The sequence below is a fragment of the Saccopteryx bilineata genome, chromosome 5 (genome assembly GCF_036850765.1).
Source record: "Saccopteryx bilineata isolate mSacBil1 chromosome 5, mSacBil1_pri_phased_curated, whole genome shotgun sequence".
Classification (NCBI taxonomy): domain Eukaryota; kingdom Metazoa; phylum Chordata; class Mammalia; order Chiroptera; family Emballonuridae; genus Saccopteryx; species Saccopteryx bilineata.
In genome coordinates, this window is record NC_089494.1 from 101559989 (window position 1) to 101584980 (window position 24992).

General features: G+C 34.9%; 1 protein-coding gene and 1 non-coding gene across 3 annotated transcripts in view; both read right to left on the reverse strand.

The window, feature by feature from the left end:
- Window positions 1-5220: 5220 nt before the first annotated feature.
- The window catches only part of SPOPL (speckle type BTB/POZ protein like), a 42768-nt gene continuing 22996 nt past the window's right edge, over window positions 5221-24992 (reverse strand). For both annotated transcript variants that reach the window (XM_066278675.1, XM_066278676.1), the window contains 6 exons: window positions 18615-18792; window positions 18479-18534; window positions 16506-16628; window positions 12961-13103; window positions 12819-12872; window positions 5221-8816 (listed from right to left, as the gene is read on the reverse strand). In XM_066278675.1, coding sequence (XP_066134772.1) covers window positions 8672-8816; window positions 12819-12872; window positions 12961-13103; window positions 16506-16628; window positions 18479-18534; window positions 18615-18792 — 699 coding nt within the window. In that variant the 3' untranslated portion in view covers window positions 5221-8671. The remainder of the gene's footprint in view (window positions 8817-12818; window positions 12873-12960; window positions 13104-16505; window positions 16629-18478; window positions 18535-18614; window positions 18793-24992) is intronic.
- On the reverse strand, window positions 18294-18399 carry LOC136307098 (U6 spliceosomal RNA). Its single transcript, XR_010725790.1, has one exon. It is a non-coding gene; the product is annotated as a U6 spliceosomal RNA (small nuclear RNA).

Genomic DNA, 24992 nt, shown 5'->3' on the forward strand with positions numbered 1-24992 from the left:
AGCTTGACTAATGTCATTGTTCTTTCTGCACCTTACCTCCCATACTTGATTCCCACCTCCCATAACTCCCAACCCATGCCCTGCTCTCTCCCACTCTTCATTCCTAGAGCAAATGGCATCTGTCTTCTGGAGTCATATCCCCATAGATGCATAATGATTTGCTTTTTAACATTTTAAATCCCCTTTTTATATAATGTTCCCAACAAGACTATCACAGTTGTAAGATAGCAAAAAGGTCACTGGATTCTCTGTCCAGAATTTGAATGTGTGATCTTGCTGGAACCACTTAGCCTCTACCACACAACAGTGCCTTTGACAGAACAGAAAAAAGCATGACTTCATGAGATTCAAGTATATGAAATGAATTTATAAATGATAAAATGCTAAGCAAGGTAAGAGGTTAGTACTTTAAAATGGTAATAAGCCTAGTTACATTTTCTTGAAACAAATGTAATTTTAGAAGTTATTAGCTAAGGTATTCCTCAGTTGGAATTTATACTTAAGTCTAATAGCATCATATACCCTTCATTTCAAACAAGATTTCTCAATCTCACTTCTGTAGACATCTGGGACTGTATATTCTTTGTTATATGGGTCTACCCTATGAATTGTAAAATGTTTAGTGGAATTCTTGTCTTTACCTGCTAATGCCAGTAACACCTTCTTCCTCAGTTTAAACAGCCAAAACATCTCTACACATTGCCAAATGTCCTGAGAAAGAGAGAAGCAAACGCATTCCAGGTTGGAAAATACCAATCTAATCAAAACAATTTGAAAAAACGGCACTTGTTTTAACATAAATTGTTTTTTTAAAAAAAAGGCTTTCTGGCCTGACCAGGTGGTGGCGCAGTGGATGGAGCGTCGGACTGGGATGCGGAAGGACCCAGGTTCGAGACCCTGAGGTCGCCAGCTTGAGCACGGGCTCATCTGGCTTGAGCAAAGAGCTCACCAGCTTAGACCCAAGGTCGCTGGCTCCATCAGGGGGTTACTCGGTCTGCTGAAGGCCTGCGGTCAAGGCACATGTGAGAAAGCAATCAATGAACAACTAAGAAGTCGCAATGCGCAGCGAGAAACTGATGGTTGATGCTTCTCATCTCTCTCCGTTCGTGTCTGTCTGTCCCTGTCTATCTCTGCCTCTGTAATAAAAATAAATAAATAAATAAAAAATAAATCCTTTAAAAAAAAAAAAAAAGGCTTTCTGGGGAAAAAAAATTGGAAAACATCTTTTGAAAAAAAATGCAGTTCAGGGCTCTGGCCCGTTAGCTCAGTGGTAGAGTGTCAGCCTGGTGTGTGGATGTCCTGGGTTTCATTCCCAGTCAGGGCACACAGGAACAGAAGCCACCATCTGCTTCTCCACCCCTCCTCCTCTTCTTCTTTTTCCTTCTTCTTCTTCCTCCTCTTCGCCTTCTTCTTCTTCTCCTCCTTTCCTTCCTCCTCCTCCTCCTTTTCTTCCTCCTCCTCCTTCTTCCTCCTCTTCTCTTTCTTCCTCCTCCTCCTCCTTCTTCCTCTTCCTCCTCTTCTTTTTCTCTCTCCCTCTCTCCTTCCTCTTCCTCTTTTTCCTCTTCCTCGTCCTCCTCTTCTTCTTTTCTCTCTGTCTCTCTCTCTTCCCATCCTTCAGCCGTGGCGCTCTTGGTTTGAGCAAGTTGGTCTCAGGTACTGAAAATGGCTTCCTGGCCTCTGCCACAGGCACTAAAAAAAATGGCTCTGTTGCTGAACAATGGAGCAACAGTGCAACGGCCCCAGATCGGCAGAGCATTGCCCCCTAGTGGGCTTGCTGGGTGGATCCTGGTTGGGGTGCATGTAGGAGTCTGTCTTTTTGCCTCCAGTCCTCTCACTGAAGAAAGATAAAATTTAATTAAATGTAGTTCAGTGATGCAACATAACCTATTAAGAGATCCACAAGCCCATAAACCCAGTGAAAGTCAGTTGTTATTGTGACAGCAGCAATGTGTCCTACTAAGCCCTTTGGTCAGAGAAACTAATTAATCTTCATGCTGAGTATTGTGGCAGGACCGCCAACCAAGATGGGCTTTCTTCACACAATTAATACCTTTTGTTGTTCTAAGTGTTAAAAAACCACACTATTATTTAATGACTATTATATGTTGATATCTTCTGATGTCCTTTAAGGCAAAGAAACAGACTAAATATCAGCAGAAGTATGTTTTATAGTATGATCATAATCTGGGTCTGTACCTGTATAGACTACTTTGAGTAGCAGCAGGATCATGGCTACTCATGTGGAAGACTGCATATCATTACTATTCCTAATAAGATACTCTTAACTACCATTGAATTTTTAGGACACGGGAAACCAAAGCATAAGCTATTTAAAATCTAGAAATTACTATTTTAAAAATATTGACCCCAGGTCTTCAAATATGTCTTCCTTAACTTTTTTTTATCAACAGGTTTCAAAGATGTGTTTCCCATTCCAGCTATGTTGGTTAGCTTTCTTACTAACTTAAGAAAATATTAACCTAAGCAGATGAAGGGGAGGTAGAAGACAATATAGCAGGGGATAAATGGTCAAGGAAGGAGACTTGGGATAGTGAACACACAAGATGATGTATTATATAGAACTGTACACCTGAAACCTATGTAATTTCATTATCCAATGTCACTCCAATAAATTCAATTTAAAAAATATTGACCAAAGCAGATTGCAAAACAGGAGAAACAGGTTATAGTAATGGGCTACTCCTGCTGCAAAGATATGTAGTAGAAATATATTACTATTCACATGTGTCTATTGGTAAGCTTTGTGGACACAAAACTGTCTTTTAAGTTTGTAAAAAGGATACTTACTGCTCCAGGGAAATTAGATTCATTCCTTCAGCTATGATTTTGCATTCTCCTGGTTAATCTTTCTTTAGGAGGACTAATAACAATACTACTAATGCCACTATAATTATTCTTTATCACTCCACTTTTAAGGATTTTTTTTTTTTTGACAGAGACAGAGTCAGAGAGAGGGAGAGATTGGGACAAACAGGAAGGCAGAGAGATGAGAAACATCATTTTTTTTGTTGTTGTTGTGGCACTTTAGTTGTTCATTGATTGCTTTCTCATATGTGCCTTGACGGGGGGGGGGGGGGGCTACAGCAGACCGAATGTCCCCTTGCTCAAGCCAGCGACCTTATGTCCAAGCTGGTGAGCTTTGCTCAAACCAGATGAGCCCGCGCTCAAGCTGGGGACCTCGGGGTCTCGAACCTGGGTTCACATCCCAGTCCGACACTCTATCCACTGTGCTACCGCCTGGTCAGGCTTAAAGGGTTTTTTAAACGTAGTATTTTATTAAAAACAATCTTATGGTTGAGGTAGATGGCAGGAATTTAGAATACAGTGCCATTAAATTGGGCCAGAAAGTCAGGGCCCTTTTATTTGTTGTCATACTACTGAATCTGAATGACTTTGGACTACGCCCATGTCTACACTGACTGCCAGTTCCCAAGGTCATCGCATTATATCTGGTCTGCAACTATCCTATCAGATCCTGGTGTTAACATTTGAATCAGTAAATCTGACAGGACAACGCTTGGGCTAGCATTCCACACTATAAATGAGTACTCCACACTATGAATGAGTATCTAGTAAAATTTTCTGATTTTTTGAGAATTCATTTGAGGTATCAAGTGTTTGCCTTATCTATTATTGTAAGGATCTGAAACAAACAAAAAACTACATATAAATGATTTAAGTCAAATTTTCCATTCTTATTATAACTAAGGAGACAACGATGCTGTGCTATTTCAGAGACCTTCCTGCTACCTCAGATTAAGAAGACACAGAGGGTCGGCCTGGCGTGCGGGGGACCGGGGTTCGATTCCCGGCCAGGGCACATAGGAGAAGCGCCCATTTGCTTCTCCACCCCCCCTTCTTCCTCTCCCGTAGCCAGGGCTCCATTGGAGCAAGGATGGCCCGGGCGCTGGGGATGGCTCCTTGGCCTCTGCCCCAGGCGCTGGAGTGGCTCTGGTCACGGCAGAGCGACGCCCCAGAGGGGCACAGCATTGCCCCCTGGTGGGCAGAGCTTCGCCCCTGGTGGGCGTGTCGGGTGGATCCCGGTCGGGCGCATGTGGGAGTCTGTCTGGCTGTCTCTCCCCTTTCCAGCTTCAGGAAAAAAAAAAAAAAAAGACACAGAGGGTCAAGTTTTAACAGTCTTGACATACGACGTTTTATGACACTCCCATAAAAACTTGAAAAATTGAGACATGTTTCGGATTACGCTCTTTAGTGTATTTAGACTACATAGGTGGACTAGTTTGGTTGCGTGCAGCGAGCACACACAGTAATGCAGCATATGAGTGAGAGTTGGTGTCCCTCAGTCTGCTTACCTACACCATTTTGGACTGTTAAAAGCACAAGTGTTGTTTGTGTTAGGTTAGGGTGTGTTTTGACATACATCAAAATTGGATGTCACTGTCATAGAACGGCACTGTGTTGTAACCCGAGGACCCCCTGTATATGGCCCAGATGGAGTTAATGGGACTAAATTTATGCTCCTACCTGTGACAATCAAAACAAAACAAAAACAGAAACAATACAGACAAAATACATGAAACAATGGTTTTAAAGACACTGGATATCAGGTAAATAATAGAGTTCACATTTTCAAATAAACACAAAATAAACCAATTAATTCTGAATAAGTAGTAACAACTTTATTTTAACACAAAGTGCTGAAATGCCAAAAATATTTTCAGCAACAAGATACCAAAATTATGTATCTCATTATTAACATGAGCTGATTAAAAATGAGGCTGAAAAGTTCAATATACATTTGCAACTTGAAAATCAATTTCCCCCAGAACCAATTTTTAAATACTTTTAGCAGAATTTTATTTTCAAAAGTGGATTCAAGTTTACCTTCATTCTAAAAATCTGAATGCAAAATTAACTGGGTCACAGTATACAATAAACTCTAACAAAAGACAAAATTAAGTATAAGAATTTCTTTTCCAACATAAAGTCTGTCACATACTGCAAGCAGAAGACACGGTGTGATGACTTAATTCCTATTGAAAAGGAAGTCTTGCATATGGTAGGCACTCAATATTTATTCAACTGGACCTAAAATTTACATCATTCCATGTGCACTTAAATAGAGTTCATAATCTGTATAAAAGAGGTTTGAAAAATACTCTTGTTTGTGTGTGAAAGTGCTGTCTTTATAACCCGAAACCACTAAAATCCACCCACTTATTTTATTTTGCAAGAATATATTGAATATTTTTATTTTATCCATCTAAGAGCAGGAAAATCCAACTTAGAGTGACTCAACACTTGAAGTATAATTCGTCATGAAAAAAGCTTGTGAATTTAACAAAACAACCTCCCAAACTCCCTAGTGTAGGTAGCATCTACGATACACAATTTTATAAAGAATTTTTGCTTAGGTTTTAAAATTTATGCACAGAACTTAAATGGGTAAATAAATTAGTAATTATACTTTTGGCAATTTAAGCTCTAACTTAGGTCTAGTTTTTTAAAAGCCAATAATGTTCATAACAACTTCTTAAGAGAGCTTTGTTAATATTTTAAACTTAATTTTAAAATTAATGAAATCCTAAAAAGGCACTGTTTTGTCATGCAGTAAATTGGTCACATTTCTGAGAATTAAGATTTCCTGTCAATCAATTGTCTCGCAAGAAAAGTACATTTAAATGAAATACTTCAACTAGCCTGAACTTTCAACATTGAACTGAGTCTATTTTCAGCAATTCACTCTTTTGAATATACCACACACAAGTCCAAGTAAAAACAAGTACATGTACACTCACACACACACATGCACACATACACGCACACAGATGCCCAAATAACCGCATAACACATGCAAGGTTCTCCAATTACTATTTGAAGACAATGACACACAAAGTATTCAAGGAGGTAACAATGGCAGCCATAATATTATGGCACCTTCATATTTGTGCTCCAAATACCAATACACATAAAAATTCAAAAACAAAAAAGGCACAAATATCGTGTTTCCCTAGCTGAATCTAAAGAAGTTTTCCAATGATTACTTTTGTAATATGTAACATTTAAAACTAGTCACTACTTTTTAAGAAAAAGTTCTGTTTAGGTGACAAAAGGGAAACAAGAGCAGGCTGATCATCGAAAGGCAAGACTGCTCTGGACAGAATCTGTGCCTAATGAAAACAAAGTACTTTAAAAATGAGCACTTATTTCAGAACACATTAACAATTTTTTATCATTGCCTCAAGAACCCACAATACCAAAAATATACATAATAAATAAAAAAAATAAATCAACTACCATACAATTCTTTTAGTATAAAGGTAGGCATTATATTATCTGAGAAGTGGACATTTCTATAAATGTGGATATTCTTACAGCACAGTGTTTGACATTTTTGGTGAAAAATGTGCTACCAAATTAAAAGAAATATTTATAATAAAATCCTTAAGTTTTGCAATAAACATGAAAACAAGAAAGTGAGGGCAAGCTGAAATGTTCATTATATGGTGTTATTACTGAAATGTAGATTCAAGCAGAGAAGTAATTCACAATGTGCCTGTATTTGATATAAATGGGTATGCCAGTATTTTCTTTGAAATATGCAACAAAATTCTACAGCCTGAGGAGAAGCTTTTGTTTTTTTATAAGACCCTGGCAAAATTAAAATTAAAATTAGTGTAGTATGTATGCATGTATTTTTCTAAATTGTACATTATAAATGTAATGAATTCAATCTTGTGTTGAAGTTAAGAAAGTTTCTGCTCCTTATAGCACTGCTCCATAGGATAGAGTCTATTAACACGTAAAAATCTTTCTTCTACTTTCCAATCTAAGTTAATATAACAATGAAAGACTCAAAGGAACTACACAAAAAGTAATAAAGATATCTAAAAAAAAATTTTTTTTAAACTCAAGTTGTTTATGGTAACAATGCTTATTTGACAGTGTTGTTCAAAGTAAATATGAATCACTCTTAATATATTAGAATTGTTTCAGTGAATACCTAATAAAGAACAAAAAAAAATCCATTTTAAAACCTCAGGCTTAATTTTTTTTCTTTTGTCCTAAATTGAAAAACTAAATAAACAAATTTTAATCTGAAGAATAAAGCTATATATGCAAATATATAGGTATATGCAATTTTCCAGTGACACACTTTTCCCCTTGTGGTCAAATATGAATGTTGCCTACGAAGCTATTTCAGGAAAGCAGATGTGGTTGGTGACTGGACACTGGCAGCTCCTACTTCTCCAGGACAAGGCGCCAGAACAGACCTCCACTGTGAGCAGAGCTATCAAACACTGAGCACGTGTGTATGTTTAAAGCTAAAATTCATTTATAATAAAAGAACTGGCCCATGAAAAGCAGTTTATAAATAGCTTATCCTGTTCACATTATGCAGAATTTCAGTATCATCCACAATGTTAGTACAGTAACTGAAACAGAAAGAAGTCTGCGAGTGATGAGGAGGTTCAGAGTGTGGCCTGACACATTCCTAAGGGTTCTCTCCTTAAGTCTGCAAATACCAATTCCTTGTTTGTGGAAGGAGAGTAGAAGGTCCAGGATTCATTTACTGTTCAGATGCCTTATCCAAAGTGTGATAAAATAGGAATAAATTGAATACTGATTATTTAAAATTGCAACCAATTTAACTATAATGAAGGGTACCTTTCTTATCTATTATCACAAATAGCCCAGTTACCTCCATCTGTCTCAAAAAATTCTTTTGAAAGTTAAGACACAATTAATTATACCTTAATTCCCTCAAATCAAAAAAATATATGTACCATTCAGCATACAAAAGTTCCACATTAAAAGTGCATATATATCTTTCTTAATTGGCCCACTCATTAAATTTACATTTGGTCATCCTTACTTTTAACGTGTACAGAATTCTTCATATAAATGTAGGTCACTATAAATTTAAAAAAAAATCAGCATAAAACATGCCTTCTTACTGAAATCTTAAGCTCAATCATTTCTCAATAGTCATAAACCAGGATAAACCCACAAAGAAACACAAGCAAAGGGTTGTTATACTTCTCTTAGTTGTTGGACAGTTAACATACAAACATCACAAATTTTACTAAAATTTAGGCCAACTCATTGCATATTTGCCCTCTGAAAAGAAAAATAAATTAGAATTGAAGCAGTGTATTGCCATCACTTACCCTGGAGGTAAGCACGTTCTCCTTGCATTGATAGAACTTAAACTGGAGACATTATAGTTATCTCCAATACAAGTGCTTTAAAGGAGAACCTAGTTTGAAACTTTGAGATAGCGTAGCACAAACCCTATAAAATTAATTTTGCTTTTCTCAAGTTAATGGAAGATCCTTTTGAAACAGTATCTTCAGTTACCAATATTACTGCATTATGGAGCTAGTGCAATTCTGCATAGCCTTGGTCAAAATGACAAGGCACAATAAAAAAATTAAAGTATTATATGAACAAGAGAAGTCACTGGAGATAATTTAAGGCCTTGAAGTGAATTAGAGTATAGTCAGTCTAATTTAAAGCTGAAGAATAAACCCATAAATTATCCACCTGAAATGCAAGCAATATGCTTTTTCAGCTTCTGTTCTGTGGACAAGACAACAGAAACAACTCTTGCTTATGATCTATTAGAATCCTTCTGGACCTGGAGGAATAAAAGTCAATTCCATTTTCCTACAGTTCATGGAAGATTTCAGGACTGTTTTAGCCGTTTGCGTGGAATGCCAAACTGTGGACACTGTGCAGATGCTAGTGCTCGGAAGGCTTCTGCTACTAAATGAGGGTGAGACTGAATCATGGACTTCCACCCTGATGTCTCCATTATGTCCGTTGCTTGGCTGAAAAATAAAATTAAGACATGTTTATTAAAGAGTAATTTTAAAAATACATTGTCAATTTTTTTTTAATTTAAGGATTTCAAACTGTTTTGACTATTTTGTCTCTGTATGTATTCAGACTACTTGAATTCATTAAAATATCCTCTTTACCTTACTAGTGTTTTCTGTTGCAACTGAAACTATTAAAACTTTCTGGAAATTCTATTTTCCTGAGGTATGTGACACTTGTCCCCACAGTCCCACTCTGATTGTTACCATTTCTGAAATGGATTTTTCAAAAGCTCTTTTCCCTGGCTTATGCTCAGCTGTTTTCCTCGAGTTCCAATTTTTGCCCTCTATTCTTTTCTCTTAACATTCATTATTCATCCTATTTCCTCCGTTCTTCCCATATTCAATGATGACAATGACTAATTTGTTAAATCCTAAGCCTCCCACAGGTTCATTCTCAATCAGTTGTTCTCTTTACTTGGATGTGTTTCACGAACCATAAATTCTGGATTATAAGAGCTCAACATGTCTTTCTTCAATCCCCAGACTCGTCCTCCCTCATTTCCAGTTAGCTAATACTTCCTTCATTATCCAGTGATTTAAGTCAGAAACCTGGGAGTCACCTAGACCCTGTCCTTTCCAATCAATCATCAAAGCCCTATTTTAATTTCCAAAGATATCTTAAATCCTTAGTCAAGGCCTGCATAATCTACAACAGTCTCCTTTTGTCTTCTAGTCTCCCTTGCTCCTCTCCAACAGGCTTCCAAGCTGCCTAAGTAACCGAAGTAGGACTATGTCAGGTCCTCTTCTACTGCTCCCCACCACCTGGACCCAAGTTCTTTAGAAAGAAAAACAAGGTTTCCTACTTCCTCTCTCTATTGTTCTACCTCCTACTTCCATGCCCTGGTGTTTTGTACAGATACTGAACTATGTACCCACATACAACATGCTCTCACTGAACTATCAGAGTAAATACTTAATTGCTAAAAACAACAATCTAGTGATCCTTCCTTGTCTCCTGTCTTCTCTCCCTTCTACCAGCCCGGCATCCAAATACTATCCAAATATTATAGGTTGTCCACTAGAAATATTATATCTTTTCTTGCTCTCTAGTCCCTCCCCCTTTCAATGATCAACTCTAATCTCCTGCCTGATCTACTCCAAAAACTAGTCTATCTATATTTATCTTGCTCCTCAACTACACCACACTACCTCAACCCTTCCATTTTATATTCTCTACCCTGCATGCAGAGAGAATGCTAAAAACATAAACTTGATCAGGCCCTGCCCTAGGTTGAAACCTTTTACCAGATTACTCTTCGAATAATGTTTTAAAAAGCTCTAATGTTAACTTTTATGGCTTTCTGGGATCTTATCCCTGCCTACTTTCTCTAGCTTCTTCTTATAACCTCTCCCTCACTCTACTGTTCTTTCTTATCACTGAAACTATGCAGACCTGATTCCCTTTTTCCTGGGATACACTTTTCTACCTCCCCCTCTTCTTTACCAAGGTAACTCCTACGAAAGTCTTAGATCTTTATACAATTCCTTGAAAAGGTCTCTGACCTCTAGATTAGGTTAGGTTCCTTTGCTATATGCTCAGATGGGTCACCATATCAATCATCATACTTTATTTCAATTAATTGCTTAATTCCTATGTATCTCCTGCTAACCCATAAACCCCATGAAGCCAGGGAAAATACCTGTCATGTTTACCATTACATTCTTGATACTGAGCACAGTGCCTTGGGTCATTATTTATTGGATAATAAATAAAAATATCTGTAAAACAAATGATCAACTACTGCCTTCCGACTCTGTACTTTGATTCCTGCTATTGTTTCTGTGTACAATGCCTGTTATTTTATTTCTATTCAATAGTTCTGCTAATCCCTATTCATGTTTTAAGACACCTGAAATCTCCAGGAAGCCATCCCTAAACTTCCTGCCTTTCAGTGTCCTGTACATTCCCTCCTTTATCACACTGCCTACCACATCATAACAGAATGATATATTCATGGATTTGTTTCTTACATAAGATAAATTTCTCAAGAATAGGAATTTTTTCTTATTGTTCTACAGGCAGCACATAAGCATGGTATTCAAGACGGTTATAATATGTAAATGTTTGTTGAAATAGAGTAGCTAATAATAAAACGTTTTATATTTACCTGCTATCAGTATGTTGTTATATTTATAATTTCAACTAGTTGTTTAGAATCACATAGATAATTCTTAATATACCTGACATTTTCACTTATTTAAAAAATATCCACTGAAGGTCTATATATACATAACAGCTTCTTCAGGGGATAATAAAATACACTATTTTTTGACACTGAAAAACTTATACAATGAATAATATTTTCTTAAGAGAATAATACTAGAGCTAGAAAATGGCTAATTAACAAAGGATCATAAAATTGCCAATTGCTGCTTATGCATTATATTTTAAATTTGATTTTTATCTAGATCACATACTATAATGATAACATATTATCACACACTGACCAATATACAGATCAATAAATTAAATGTAGTCACAGCCCTGACCAGGTGGCTCAGTAGATAAAGTGTCCCAAAGCACAAGGATCATGGGTTCGACCCCCAGTCAGGGCATATATGAGAAGCAATTAATGAGTACACAACTAAATGGAACTAAATGAAATAACAAGTTGGTGCTTCTCTCTCTCTCTCTCCCTCTTAAGTCCTCATTCTTCGTTCTCCCCCCATCTCAAATCAATAGAAAAAAAATTTTTTTAAATAGTCACTAATTTCACCAATTTTTACTTTCAGAAGAGAGAATTCAGAAACTGAGAGGAACTCAGTTAATTTCACATATATCAAAACAGATTAGCCTGACCAGGTGGTGGCACAGTAGATAGAGCATCGGACTGGGATGTGGAGGACCCAGGTTTGAGACCCCGAGGTCGCCAGCTTGAGCGCGGGCTCATCTGGTTGGAGCAAGGCTCACCAGCTTGAGCTCAAGGTCGCTGGCTCAAGCAAGGAGTCGCTTGGTCTGCTGTAGCCCCCCAGTCATGGCACAGATGAGAAATCAATCAATGAACAACTAAGGAGCTGCAATGAAGAATTGATGTTTCTCATCTCTCTCCCTTCCTGTCTATTTGTCCCTATCTGTCCCTCTCTCTGACTCTCTTTGTCTCTGCCACACACAAAAAAAAATTAAAACAATGGTAAATAATTAAGTCAACAAACATTAATTTTATTGTCTCTACACTGACTTTTTTACTTTCTTACATCAACTTGTCCTGGCTAGCATCCTCATATTAACTTTTGATAATCTGCAAAAATGTAAAAAAGGATTTACAAGCAAAACTAATCAAAAGATGCAAATTTCAACCTAATGACTCTATCCTTTTTGATTTTGAGTAATTATAAGGAATCAAAAATTCTTTCTAAAAACAAGAGAAGAAAACAAAGAAGGGAGTAACAAGTTCTGTACCTCATATTTGGAAGATCTGGGCTTAGAAAAGAGAACTATGCTGCCTCTTATAGTTCTACCAGGGAAAGTAAAGATCAAATGACTCTCATTTTTGGAGTATTACTCAGCTAGCTGAATATAGTAGTCAATACAATGTACATGGCTAACCTAAGAAGAAATGGGTTAGCATTCAAATGTAAAGACTTTTAGGCAAATTAGAGGCTATATTCCTCATAGAATAAAATTAGTAGTTTCCATATTTTTAAAAATGCTTTGTGAAGGGATAGGAAAAGGATATCTAGCAGTCATGAAATACTAGGACTCAGCTATCTTTTATGTGAGCATATGTGCTGAAGAAATTAGAGCATCCATCCCAGTTCATATCAGCAGCTGATCTACAAGGAAGCATAGCCTCAAGAATCTACTAAGTCAAATTAATTTTTCTAAATACCAGCAATTTGCTCCATAACTAATATTTGGATTCCTATTATTGTAGATGAACAAAAGGCTATGCAAACACTTAATTTTACGTGAGCAGATCAACTTTAAGTCCAAAACTGATGTCATCTTACTTGCTGTTCCAGTTTTTCCCATCTTTACACCCAAGCTGTCGAAGTACACTGCACCTGCATTGAAGATTTAAACACACTTAAAAAAAGAGTCCACTGAAGAATGTTGAAGGTGTCATGCCCATGGCATACAAGTATAGCTTACCTATTAATAAAGTCTATGGCTTGTGCTTTCAACTGTTCTGCACTGTGCAAATCAGCAAGGACAAGGGTATCAGCAACATTTTCTACTGAGAGGTTACTACACAAAGCTTCTTCACACATGACCTTCAGCCGTTCCAGTGCATACTATTCGAAAGGAAAACATAACCATTCAACATTTACTCGACCAAGTTTTAAGTACATGACATTTGTGACTTAGAAATAAAGTTAAAGCACAGTATACTTTAAACTGAGGCTACTTTAACAATCTAAATCATTTTTAATGAAGAAAATATGAATAAATACATTCAAAAGAAAAACTAATTTTCTTTAAGAAATTTCAATTTCTGTAAGTGTAAAATATTGTGTATTTTTAAAATATTTTTTAATTAAAAAATAAAACCTTATTACTCAATACTCTTAATGACTATAGTTCTCTCTACTATTTTGAACATGAGTGTATCAAGCAGTACACTGCATGCTGCTACGACTCAACTTGAAGAATTATAAAGCTACAGAAATCCTAAACATAACCACTAAAAGTCTTTAGTGTACATGTTATTATTACATCTTTCGCAGCTTTACTGAGGTCTAATTAACATACAAAAAACTGCACATTAAGTTTATACAGCCATATAATCTCAATTAAATCAAGATAGTAAACATTTTCATTCTCAAGTTTCCTTTGACCTCTTTGTAATCCTTCCCTCTCACCTCACCCCAGCCAACATCTCTGATGTGCTTTCTACTACTCCAGTTTGCATTTTCTGGAATTTTCTATAATTGAAATCATACAATTTGTACTCATTGTTGACTGGCTTCTTCCACAAAGTATAATTATTTTGAGCTTTATGCATGTTATTGCCTGTGTATCAAAAGTTCAATGCTTTTTATTGCTGAGTGGCATTCCATTGTATATAGATATACCACAATTTGTTTATCCATTCTTCTGTTAATGAACATATTTAGGTATTACAAAGACAGCTTCTATAAGCATTCATATATGTCGTTGTATGAGCATATGTTTCTTTTCCCTTGGATAAGAACCCAAAAGTGGGCTCATTGGATCGATCATATGGCAAATGTAAAACTTTTTAAACAATGGCCAAATAGTCTTTCAAAATGGTTGTGTCATTTTACATTCCTACTAGTAGTGTATGAAAGTCTGAATTCTTATCCAACCTTGACCATACTTAGTATTGTCTTCTTAATATTTAGCTATTATGTAGAACTATCTGGTGATAGTTTTAATTTACATTTCTCTAATGACTAATGATGTTGAACATCTTCTGATATGCTTGAATGACATTATTTTGGAAAACATCTGTTCAAATTTTTCTTTTTTTAAATAGAAAGATCTCCTCTATCATAAAAACTCTAGCTACTTTTCCTTCCATCCCCTAAATATATGAGCTAAATTCTTAGTCACACAAGAATCTACAGTTAATTGCAAAAAAACTAATGTTCTCTTCTCCAGGTAGAGTAGTAAACAGTATCCAGTCCCTGGAGCCTACTAGACTATTCTGAAATGACAACTTGCATGTAATAACTGGTTTACTGAGTCTTTAAAAAACTATAGTTCTATTGGCAGTGAATTAGTACCAGGTGTTAAAGACTGGTACACACCAGTACTCAGTTCAGCAACCTGGGGATTTGAGTTCTGGCTAAGAACGGATTCAGTGCTAAGACTCAAATTATAAGAGAAAATTTATAGAAAGTCACAGAGATAAAAGAAGTGATCTGTACGAGAAATGGGCTTAAGGAAACAAGTAACAGAGGTAAAAGAAGGACCCTTGGAGCTTAGGAGAAAAAGGCAAGAAAAACACACTTGGAAGAGCTGCCAAATATTTTCTATTTTTAGAAATAACACAGTTTTCTCATAATTGAGTTTTGAGTTCCTTCTTTAGTCTGAAAATCCCTTATCAGATGCACTCTGAATAAAAAATTGATCATCAATTTTTGATGAATAATTATTTCAAATATTTTCTCCCAGTCTGTTGCTAGTCTTTTTATTTTCCTGTGCCTTTTGAAGAAGTTTTAGATTTTACTGAAGTCCAATTATCATTGTTTTAATATATGTTTTTGATGTCATAGTTAAGAAGTCTTTGCCTAACACAAGATCATGAAGACTTTCTCCTGTTTTCTAAGTTTTAGATTTTTAGGTTCAAAATCCCATTTTGCATAAGTTTTTATATACAACATGAGTTCATAAAAGTTTATTCTTTTCAAATGAGTTCAAAGTTCAATTTGGGGGGCGTTTGGGTATCTTGATTGTTTCAGCACCATTTATTTAAAAAAAATATCCTTTCACCAGTTAGTTGTTCACACATATTAAAAATTAGATGTCCATATATATGAGTGTATTTCTGTACTCCCTGTTCTGTTCCAATGAATTATTTGTCCATCTTATCACCAATAAAGCACTGTCTTAAATACTGAAGCATTATATATATTAAGTCCTGTTATCAGACAGTGTTCAGTGTTAAGTCTTTTATTCTGATCTTCCTTTCAATTATTCATTATAGGTCCTTTTACTTACATACACTTTAAGTCAGCTTGTCAATTGCAGATGTAAAAAATAATAAAATTCTATGTATATTTGGCCCAGTTTCACATATACACATGTGTATATACATATACACATATACACATACATACACATATGCCTACACATGGATGAAAATGCAGGAACATCAATACTTTTGGATAAAGCTCCCAATGTGCTCTCAGAATGGAAAATTAATAGGTTCAAGATTTTCTGGTATTATTGTAATTTCCCTAATTACAAAAACTCACCATCCTAAAAAAGCATCATAAATTAACATTGTTTTTTCTCTTTCTATACTATCAAGTTAAAAAATAAGTATATGAATACAGAGAATTTAATTAGTCAAAATACCCACTATTTCGCACTATTTCTTCCCTTCTGTAAACAGAGATCAGGCAGTATATAGTAAAACTAAGAATATCTGAAAATTGCATTATATTATATATGTTGTTGCGTGTTCTTACAAAACAGTAAAAATAAACTCAAAACTATTAGTTTTACAACTTTAATCTCCCATGAAAAATTTACTTTCTTCCATATAAAGATATTTTTATGTCTTATTTTTAAAAAATCTCATTTCCATATGATCCAACTGTATGCTATTTCATAATACTCTCAAGAGCCATTTACAAATAGTATAAATTAATTCAGTATTTCAAGTTATTTGGGGTTTTCATTTGATGATAGCTTTCTAGATACAGCATAAACTTAAGGACATTTTTCAGCTATTCTTTTAATGTTTATAAATTGATTTATTTTTAAATGAGAGAAAATATATTTCAATAGCCAAAGTAATATTTTTGTAATTAATTTTCTATATTTAAAAAAAACTGGATATGTTCTAGAATAGGCTCTCCTAAAAAGAGGCAGCTATTAATTTTATTTCATTTTTGTTTTTAATTTATGTGTTGACATGGTTTCAAGTGTCCCCCTCAATATAACATCCTCCCCATCAGAAGCTTGAGGACATTTTTTCAGCTCTTTAAGACCTAATTACTTACTTTGTCTGCAGCTGCCAACAAGCTGTCAGCCATTTTGTCAAGGTTTGGTGCTTTCCCTGTGTAAATGAATCTCATCATTTCTTTAAAAACCTCAGGGTCTACATCATTTATTTCCACTCGATTCTGATATTGAAAACACACAAAAAGTTATACTTTAACTTAAAAGCCCAAATCTGTTCAACTCAAATTTAGTTTAAACTCTATATTAAAACTGATGTAGGTAAATCTTCAGTATTCTACACAGGAAGAGTGACACAGGTGGGTCTAAGAGGAGACATATATCCAGCCAAGCACTACCATGTAAGAATATAAACCCCAACTTTTCAATTAAAAAAGAGTAAAATAAAAACAAAATTCTGTAAGCCAAACAAAATACATGTATGTTCAGTTTCTGCCCTTTATCTTATAGGAAAATGTCTATGAACTTTTTCTCTGTTGAAAGCCTAAGTTGTAATACAATGGCTAAGATCATAGAACCAAGTTTAAGCAAAAGCGTTAGTATACGAGATAAACCCAGAGCCCACTACACCACAGAACTCCCCCATTTGCAGAATATGTAGTATTATCTACTGGCACCTCACCTCTTTGTTTAACACATCCTCACGTCCAGACAAGACTAATTTCCTTTTTACTCCTACATCTTTGTAAATTTGGTTTCTCGCCCAGGATCAAACTAAATATCTAATACTAAGACTAAACAGTAGTAAAATTTTCTGACCTTTTGTGACAATAGCACTTGACACAACACTGATGTCTCCTTACTTGGAAGTGATCAGAAAGCTGACCATAGTACCTGCCCAGATCAACAATCAAAGGAAAAGCAGCAATTTTGTTGTAGCCTCCAGTTCTACAGAAAGAATAAAGCTGAACCCACATAAAACTGAAGCCATCCAGTTGAAATACTAAAGATCCACATGAAATGCAACCAGAAAAACTAGCAAAGAATCAACCTCTGAACTTTAATCTGACATTTCAAAATGACAGGTGCTAGAGAACCTCCTGAGAAAAACCAAATGGGTAATATATCTTGATTACAGTTAATGTATAATAATGTAATTTATGCCATTTTTGTTAAATCTAATAAATATTCACTTATTTTAGTGGTTAGTCTGACCAGGTGGTGGCACACTGGACAGAGCATTGACCTGGGACACTGAGGACCCAGGTTCAAAACCCTGAGGTCGCAGGCTTGAGTGCAGGCTCACCAGTTTAGAACACAGGCTCACCAGCTTGAGAGTGGGGCCACTGGCTTGAGCGTGATTTCACAGACATGACCCCATGGTCGCTGACTTGAAGCCCAAGGTCAATGGCTTGAGCAAGGAGTCACTGGCTCAGTTGGAGCCCCCCGGTCAAGGCACGTAGGTATGAGAAAGCAATCAACGAACAACTCGAGTAGTTGACAGCTGATGCTTCGCATCTCTCTCCCTTCCCGTCTGTCTCTTTCCCTCTCCATTGCTTTAAAAAAAAAAAGGCATTGATTTTTGCTGTAGAAAACAAATTCCAAAATCAACTTATAAAGTCTAGAAAGGAGAAATGTACTTCTTAACCAGAGAGCTTTCAAATAACTATCGACCAGAACAGTCCTTTTAGATAACTATACTTTTGAATAACTATACTTTTAGGTAACAACTAGCTAGTTATTTTCCCACCAGACATCAAAATAGCTGTTATTTGGAATATTCACCCTTTTTAGGTTACATCTACTATAGAACACATTTTCCCCATCCTTCTATAATCATTGTATAATAATTGAGAACAAACATCGTAACTTTTATCTTTTAAATTTTTAAAAATATAGAATACTTCATGAATTTGCTTGTCATCCTTGCACAGGACCATGCTAATCTTCTCTGTATCATTCCAATTTTAGTGTATGTGCTGCTCAAGCTAGTACTAAACCATGACTTTTAAAATATACACACCATTATTCTGCATTTGCATAAATTCAATATTAGCCTTTATACTATGGTTACCTTTTTGCTTTCTTCCATTTCATGTTCAAACATTGCATTAAAAACTGGGGATCGAGCTGTAACAAGATTAAGCATCATTATTTAATGCACAAATTCATAAAAGAAATGCACTATATTACCGAAAAGTAGAAAGTACCTGCAAGAACAGATTTATGAGCTTTAAATTCTTGTCCTTTCACAAAAAAACTGCAATCTGTAAATCTTGTGTTTTCCCAGAGATTACCTAAATCTTCTGCTAGTCGACATTCAGGCACCTTCAAAGTATTTGTATTAGTATGCCCTGATATATTTACTGAGTCTTGAACCACACTCACCTAGTAAAAAAGGGACAGTAAGAACAACACTTTAAAATTTAGTATCAACAATCAGTTACTAAGAGTATACTTAACCATCTTATTAAAATAATTTCAAGAATTAAAAGATACTCTTGATTTTTTAAAATGTTAATGTATGAGAACTACATTTAAAGATACAATGTAAAGAAGAGAAAATACAGAAAAAATTTGAAACAAACAGGTTATTTTCAAAACATTTTATGTAAGTAAATGACATCATTGTTTGGGATATTGGTTATTGAAGTAATTACAAAACCTATTTCTCAACAAGATATAAATCATATTATGTCACATTCAAACAAGGAGGAGACATTTTTATGAGGTGGAAGAAATTCTTTCATTTTTATTTTTTCACACTACAGACCTATTAACATTTAAAATTATATACACAGTAAACACAACATCATACTTACAATAAATTTTTACACTATTCAAAAAGATTGCAAAACTACAATCTATAATATGCAATTTGGAAAAGTATTCTAAGTGCTATTCCTACATGTTTCAACTCTAGTAAAACTGATTTAAATATACAGTTAAACTAATTTTTTTTTTTTATCATTGAGGGGCAGGGAGGCAGAGAGACAGAATCCTGCATGTATTCCAACTGGGATCCACCTGGCAAGCTCCCTATGGGGCCATTGCTCCATTGCTTGGCAACAGAGCTATTTTAGTGCCTGAGGTGAGGCCATGGTGCCATTCTCAGTGCCTAGGGCCAACTTGCTAGAATGAATCATAGCTGCGGGAGGGAGAGGGAGAAAGAGAGGAAGAAAAAGATGGAGAGAGAGAAAAAGAGAGAGAGAGAGAGAGAGAGAGAAAGAGAGAGAGAAGAAGGGGTAGAGAAGCAGATGGTCGCTTCTCCTGTGTGCCCTGACCGGAATAGAGCCCGGCACTTCCACACGCCAAGGCAAATGCTCTACTGCTAAGCCAATTAGCCAAGGCTGATTTAAATTTTAAAGTGTGGAATTCTCACAAAAGTGACTATAGTTTATTAAAAGTTCATGGGATCTTTTATTTTAAAAGTCAACAGTAAGAACAATAAAAATACGTTTTAATTTTATTTTTAGATCTTTATTTACATACTAACTAATCAAATTGATATCATTACAACATTACTTTTATACAGACTCAAATATAATATGGATTAAATTATCTCTCATTAAAGATGACCACTAACTATTGAATATAATCTTAAAACACTACTACTGGCCCTGGCCGGTTGGCTCAATGGTAGAGCGTCGGAGGAGTCCCAGGTTTGATTCCCGGGCAGGGCACCCAGGAGAAGAGCCCATCTGCTTCCCCACCCCTCCCCCTCTCCTTTCTCTCTGTCTCTCTCTTCCTCTCTCACAGCCAAGGCTCCACTGGAGCAAAGTTGGCCCGGGCGCTGAGGATGGCTCTATGGCCTCTGCCTCAGGTGCTGGAATGGCTCTGGTTGCACAGAGCAGCGCCCCAGATGGGCAGAGCATAGCCCCCTGGTGGGCATGCTGGATGGATCCCGGTCAGCCTGTCTAACTGCCTCCCTGTTTCCAACTTCAGAAAAATACAAAATAAATAAATAAATAAATATGAAAAACAAAACAAAACACTATTACTAAGTCTTGTACACCATTTTTCAGAAAATGTATTCTATAACTAAGAATTTCACATTACATTTAATAAATTGAAGAAAATTCTACCTCAATAAGCGTATGTTTTAGAGTAAAATAAGCCATTTTTTACAAAAGTGCTACATTAATTATCCATTGTTTTAAACTGAGTTCTTATGTAGAAATAGATAACTGTGTGTTCATTTAAAAACATTTCATGTGGCTTTTATTAAATAAGAGTAGGTATAAAGGACACATATAAATATGTTAGAAAATGTAAATTACAAATGGATAAATTGGTTCAAAACACTGACATACTAACACAGAAAGTATAATGATAACCCAGTATAAAATATTTGGAAAATATTAAATCTCAGAAGCCGTCATTCACCTAAATGTATAAACATGTGCCATGTAAATGAATAGGCACTTCTGAAGAAAAATTTTATTTTTGATGATATATTTATTGTTTTGTTTTCCAACTTGCATTATCTAATCCAAGCACCTTATTTGGTGATAAGATTTCAGAGTGAGATCTAGAGAAGTGTCCTAAATCACACTGCTAATAAAATACAGAGGGAGACTAGATCTCTATCCCCAGATTCCTCTCTTTCAGCACTCTTTGTACTACACAATACTTCTTCAGATATATACTTTATAAAGTACACTGCTCACAAAAATTAGAGGATCAGGGAACGTGCAGATACTCCAGTACTTTCTGCCTTTTGTACAGTGCATTTTCACCAGTGAAATAAAAGTTGGTTTTGCATCTCATTTGCATAATCAAATAACTTTCTTTGACTTGTCATTTGCTTTTCTGATGTTCTTATTTAATTAAAAAAAATGCTTTTTTTATCACTTCATATTCATTTTGAAATATCTCCTAGTTTTTGTGGGCAGTACAGTAACATTATTTTAATGTAAATATGATTCAGAAAGGATTTACCACAATTTTGTGAGATGCTTTCTAAACAGAAGCATCAAAATATTGTGTGCATAAAGTTTCTTCTATTAAGTCTTTAATTATTCAAACAGTTTCTAAAATTTTAATAACTACAAAACAGAAATAAAAAGGCTTCATAACCCTTACTTGACTGCTGTTACACCATACATTACAACTTAATGACACATAAACCGAAGACGTATGACGGAGCTCATACTCAGGGTTTAGTGCAGGATCAGTTTTTACCACATATATGGTATTTATTTGTTCACAGCAAGCATTTCTCTTGAGATTTCTACACAGCAGAAACTGTATCAGTTCAATTACTTGCATAAAGTATGCAGTGTAGTTAAAAAATGTGATGATACATTTAATTTAGGAATGAGTTTCTTAAATTCTATTCATTATACATTATCCTAACTCAAAATAGTATATTACTATAAGTTTGGCAAAAGTCAGGCAATTGAAGAAATAAAAGCATCAAAATAGTACAACCATTGTCATGCATAGTGATGATGTTACGTTTGTATTTTGTACGTATAACTGTAATTCAGAAGAATTTACACATATTATTGAAGTACACCTTTACATAGTATTGTCATAGCAACCACAAATTTTAAAGAAGACATTTCATATTCCAAAGGGTACTCAAAGGACTATTTATAGAGAAGTTGATAGTCTAATTAAAATTTATATGCAGTAAATTTTAATAATTGTTTTTCTTGATAAATACAATTAAGAAAGTGGTAAAATTTTAGTTTTTCTCTAGTACATATTCAAATACAGGTAATAAACATTCCTACTGAATGGAACCTAGAGTAAAAAATTCAGAAAAAAGGCTGAGGTTCTTCCTGAGGTTAAACTGTTATTCTTTCAAAATAAAAGGGCAAACACATAATACTCAAATTTGACTACTGCTACAAAGCAAAACTTTAAACTCATTTGACAGCTCTTTTTCAAATTTGCATTTGGCTCAAGTCTGAGAATGCAATTCAGACTATTGATGACCAAGGACAGGCTCTAATCAACTGTACAAACTCTGGAAATCTGGGCTTCCTCCAGTGTGGAATTAAGGTAATGAATGCCAATTCTCCAAATTAATTCTGAGAATTAGGAATTTACAAAAATGTACAGGTCTACAAAATTTGCAATTCTGATTAACTACCTAACCATTCCTCACATTGGCTCCAAAGTGAGAAACTTTTAACAATATGATTTCAAAGTATGATTTCATCTTCTAGCATAGTGGATCCCAGACTAACTTTCACAGATACCCTTACCCTTTTTTAAAACTGGGGTGATAGAAACAATGTTGCCAACTTTTCATTTTGCCATAAAAGAGCTTTTTAGAGAATTAAACCTAACTTCCACCCCCACCACAAGGGTTTTAAAACAAAGAATATCTTAGCAACTAAAAATAGAATGGGAAAAATGGTATCGTTCTAAATTAAATAATTTAATTTTATGAAAATCTCATTATATATATTTTTTCTGTATATTACGAATGGCATGAGTCTGTAGACCAGGGATCCCTAAACTTTTTACACAGGGGGTCAGTTCACTGTCCCTCAGACCGTTGGAGGACTGGACTACAAAAAAAACCTATGAACAAATCTCTATGCATACTGCACATATCTTATTTTAAAGTAAAAAAACAAAATGGAAACAAATACAATATTTAAAATAAAGAACAAGTAAATTTAAATCAACAAACTGACCAGTATTTCAATGGGAACTATGGGCTTGCTTTTGGCTAATGACATGGTCAATGTGCTGCTCCCTCTCACTGACCACCAATGAAAGAAGTGCCCCTTCCAGAAGTGCAGTGGGGGCCGGATAAATGGCCTCAGGGGGCTGCATGCGGCCCACGGGCCATAGTTTGGGGACCCCTGCTGTAGACTATGAGATTATTTAAAATCTTTTGATTTCAAAAGATGAATTAATCTAACCAATTTTCTATTTTTTCTACTTATTCATCAATTCCTGTCTTCTGTAGCACTTTGGGAGAAAAGGGGCAGAATTGTTTACACAGCTAGAAATTTCTACTGATGATTCACAGTATGGAACTTGCAAGATTGAATTATGTCTTGCTTAGAAAGGGTAGCACCAAACTGCCTTACCTGTCTACAGCACCACTTGCAGGGGAGGGGGAGGAGGCAGTTCTTTACGTAGGGCAGTGCAATGCTTCCTCCTCTTCTGCAAGCAGTGCTGGAGATGCTGTAGAAGGAAGGGCATCAATGAGAGGTGTGGAAGAAATGGTGGAGGGCATGAGGAGTGACTGTTCACAGTACTTGCTGCCTTCCTATGCCTAATACTGTGTCCAGGGTATAAATGCCTACATCAATAAAAGGTATACATATTAGAGTATCCAAAACTAAATCAGATTGATGTCAACTTAAAATGAATGTCATGATGGGTTCCATTTTCAGGTCACTAGTGCATATAATCTAGCATGCAGACAAAAGGTATACTTCAAAAATATTTATCAAAAAAAATCTTATTTCAGCCTTCATTCTGAATTTCTTAGTGGTCTAGGTTCCAATAAAACATGCTTAGGAAAATATCTGTAAACATTATTTCAATTCTAAAATAAGAAATGTTACCTTAAAAAGTTAATATTGAAATTAATAGTTAAACATTCACGAAAAGACTCAACTACAGAAGTTTTTGAACTGAATTACATAGCATTTAAGGTCCTTTAAATTCTGAGACTGTAAGATTTTAAAAAGTTAACATGCTAAAATAACTGCTAAAATTCTGGAAGATTATATATTATCTATTATAGGTATATTATATATTAAGAAAGATTATATATTAAGGATGCTAAAATTTTAAAATAATATGACCTATATTTGCTTAAAATACATATTAAAATATCTATTGATAAAAAATGTTTTAGTCATTTTTAAAAATCATTTAATAATAAACTCTGCTCAAGACACTTGTGGCATGTGCTTTATTAACCAAATAATTGTATTCTTAATAAATTCATCATATAGTTCATTTAAGTTGTCTAAGTGCAAATAAGATGCACTATATTTGTACTATGTAGTCCCTGGTACCATATAGCAATTATTTTTCTAACACAGCATAATGACATAGAGTTAGTCTGTAATCTTGCCAAGAAATTTAACATGTTTTCTATAAAGATTTTAAAGCTAACTTATAGTAGTAGTTAAGGAAGTTATTAAGTTTCCAGAAATACTCATCTGTCTTTAATAACCTATTGAAATAGAGTTAACATTTAATAGAGTTAAATAGAGTTTACTTGATTACAAATTTTCAACCAGTTTTCCTATGGAAATTACCAAATACTATACAATTTTCAATAAAACTATGTAACTAGGATGTATTCTCTATAAATTGTATTGGTAACGTAACATAACCCTTGAATTCACTGCAAAGATGAATGTCAACAATTTGTATAGAAAAAACTACACAATGATAACATTCAGACATAAGCATACTTAAAAAATTTGAGATGCTATTTCTTATAATGCTAATAACATCATTTGATTAAATTAACCAAACTTGAATGAATAAAGAGCTTCCTACTCTTTTTTAGGTACTTTCCTGTTCAAAGTATGGTTTCAAACTGACAAACTACTAATAATGTTTTAATACTATTTAATATGATCAATCTGAATTGA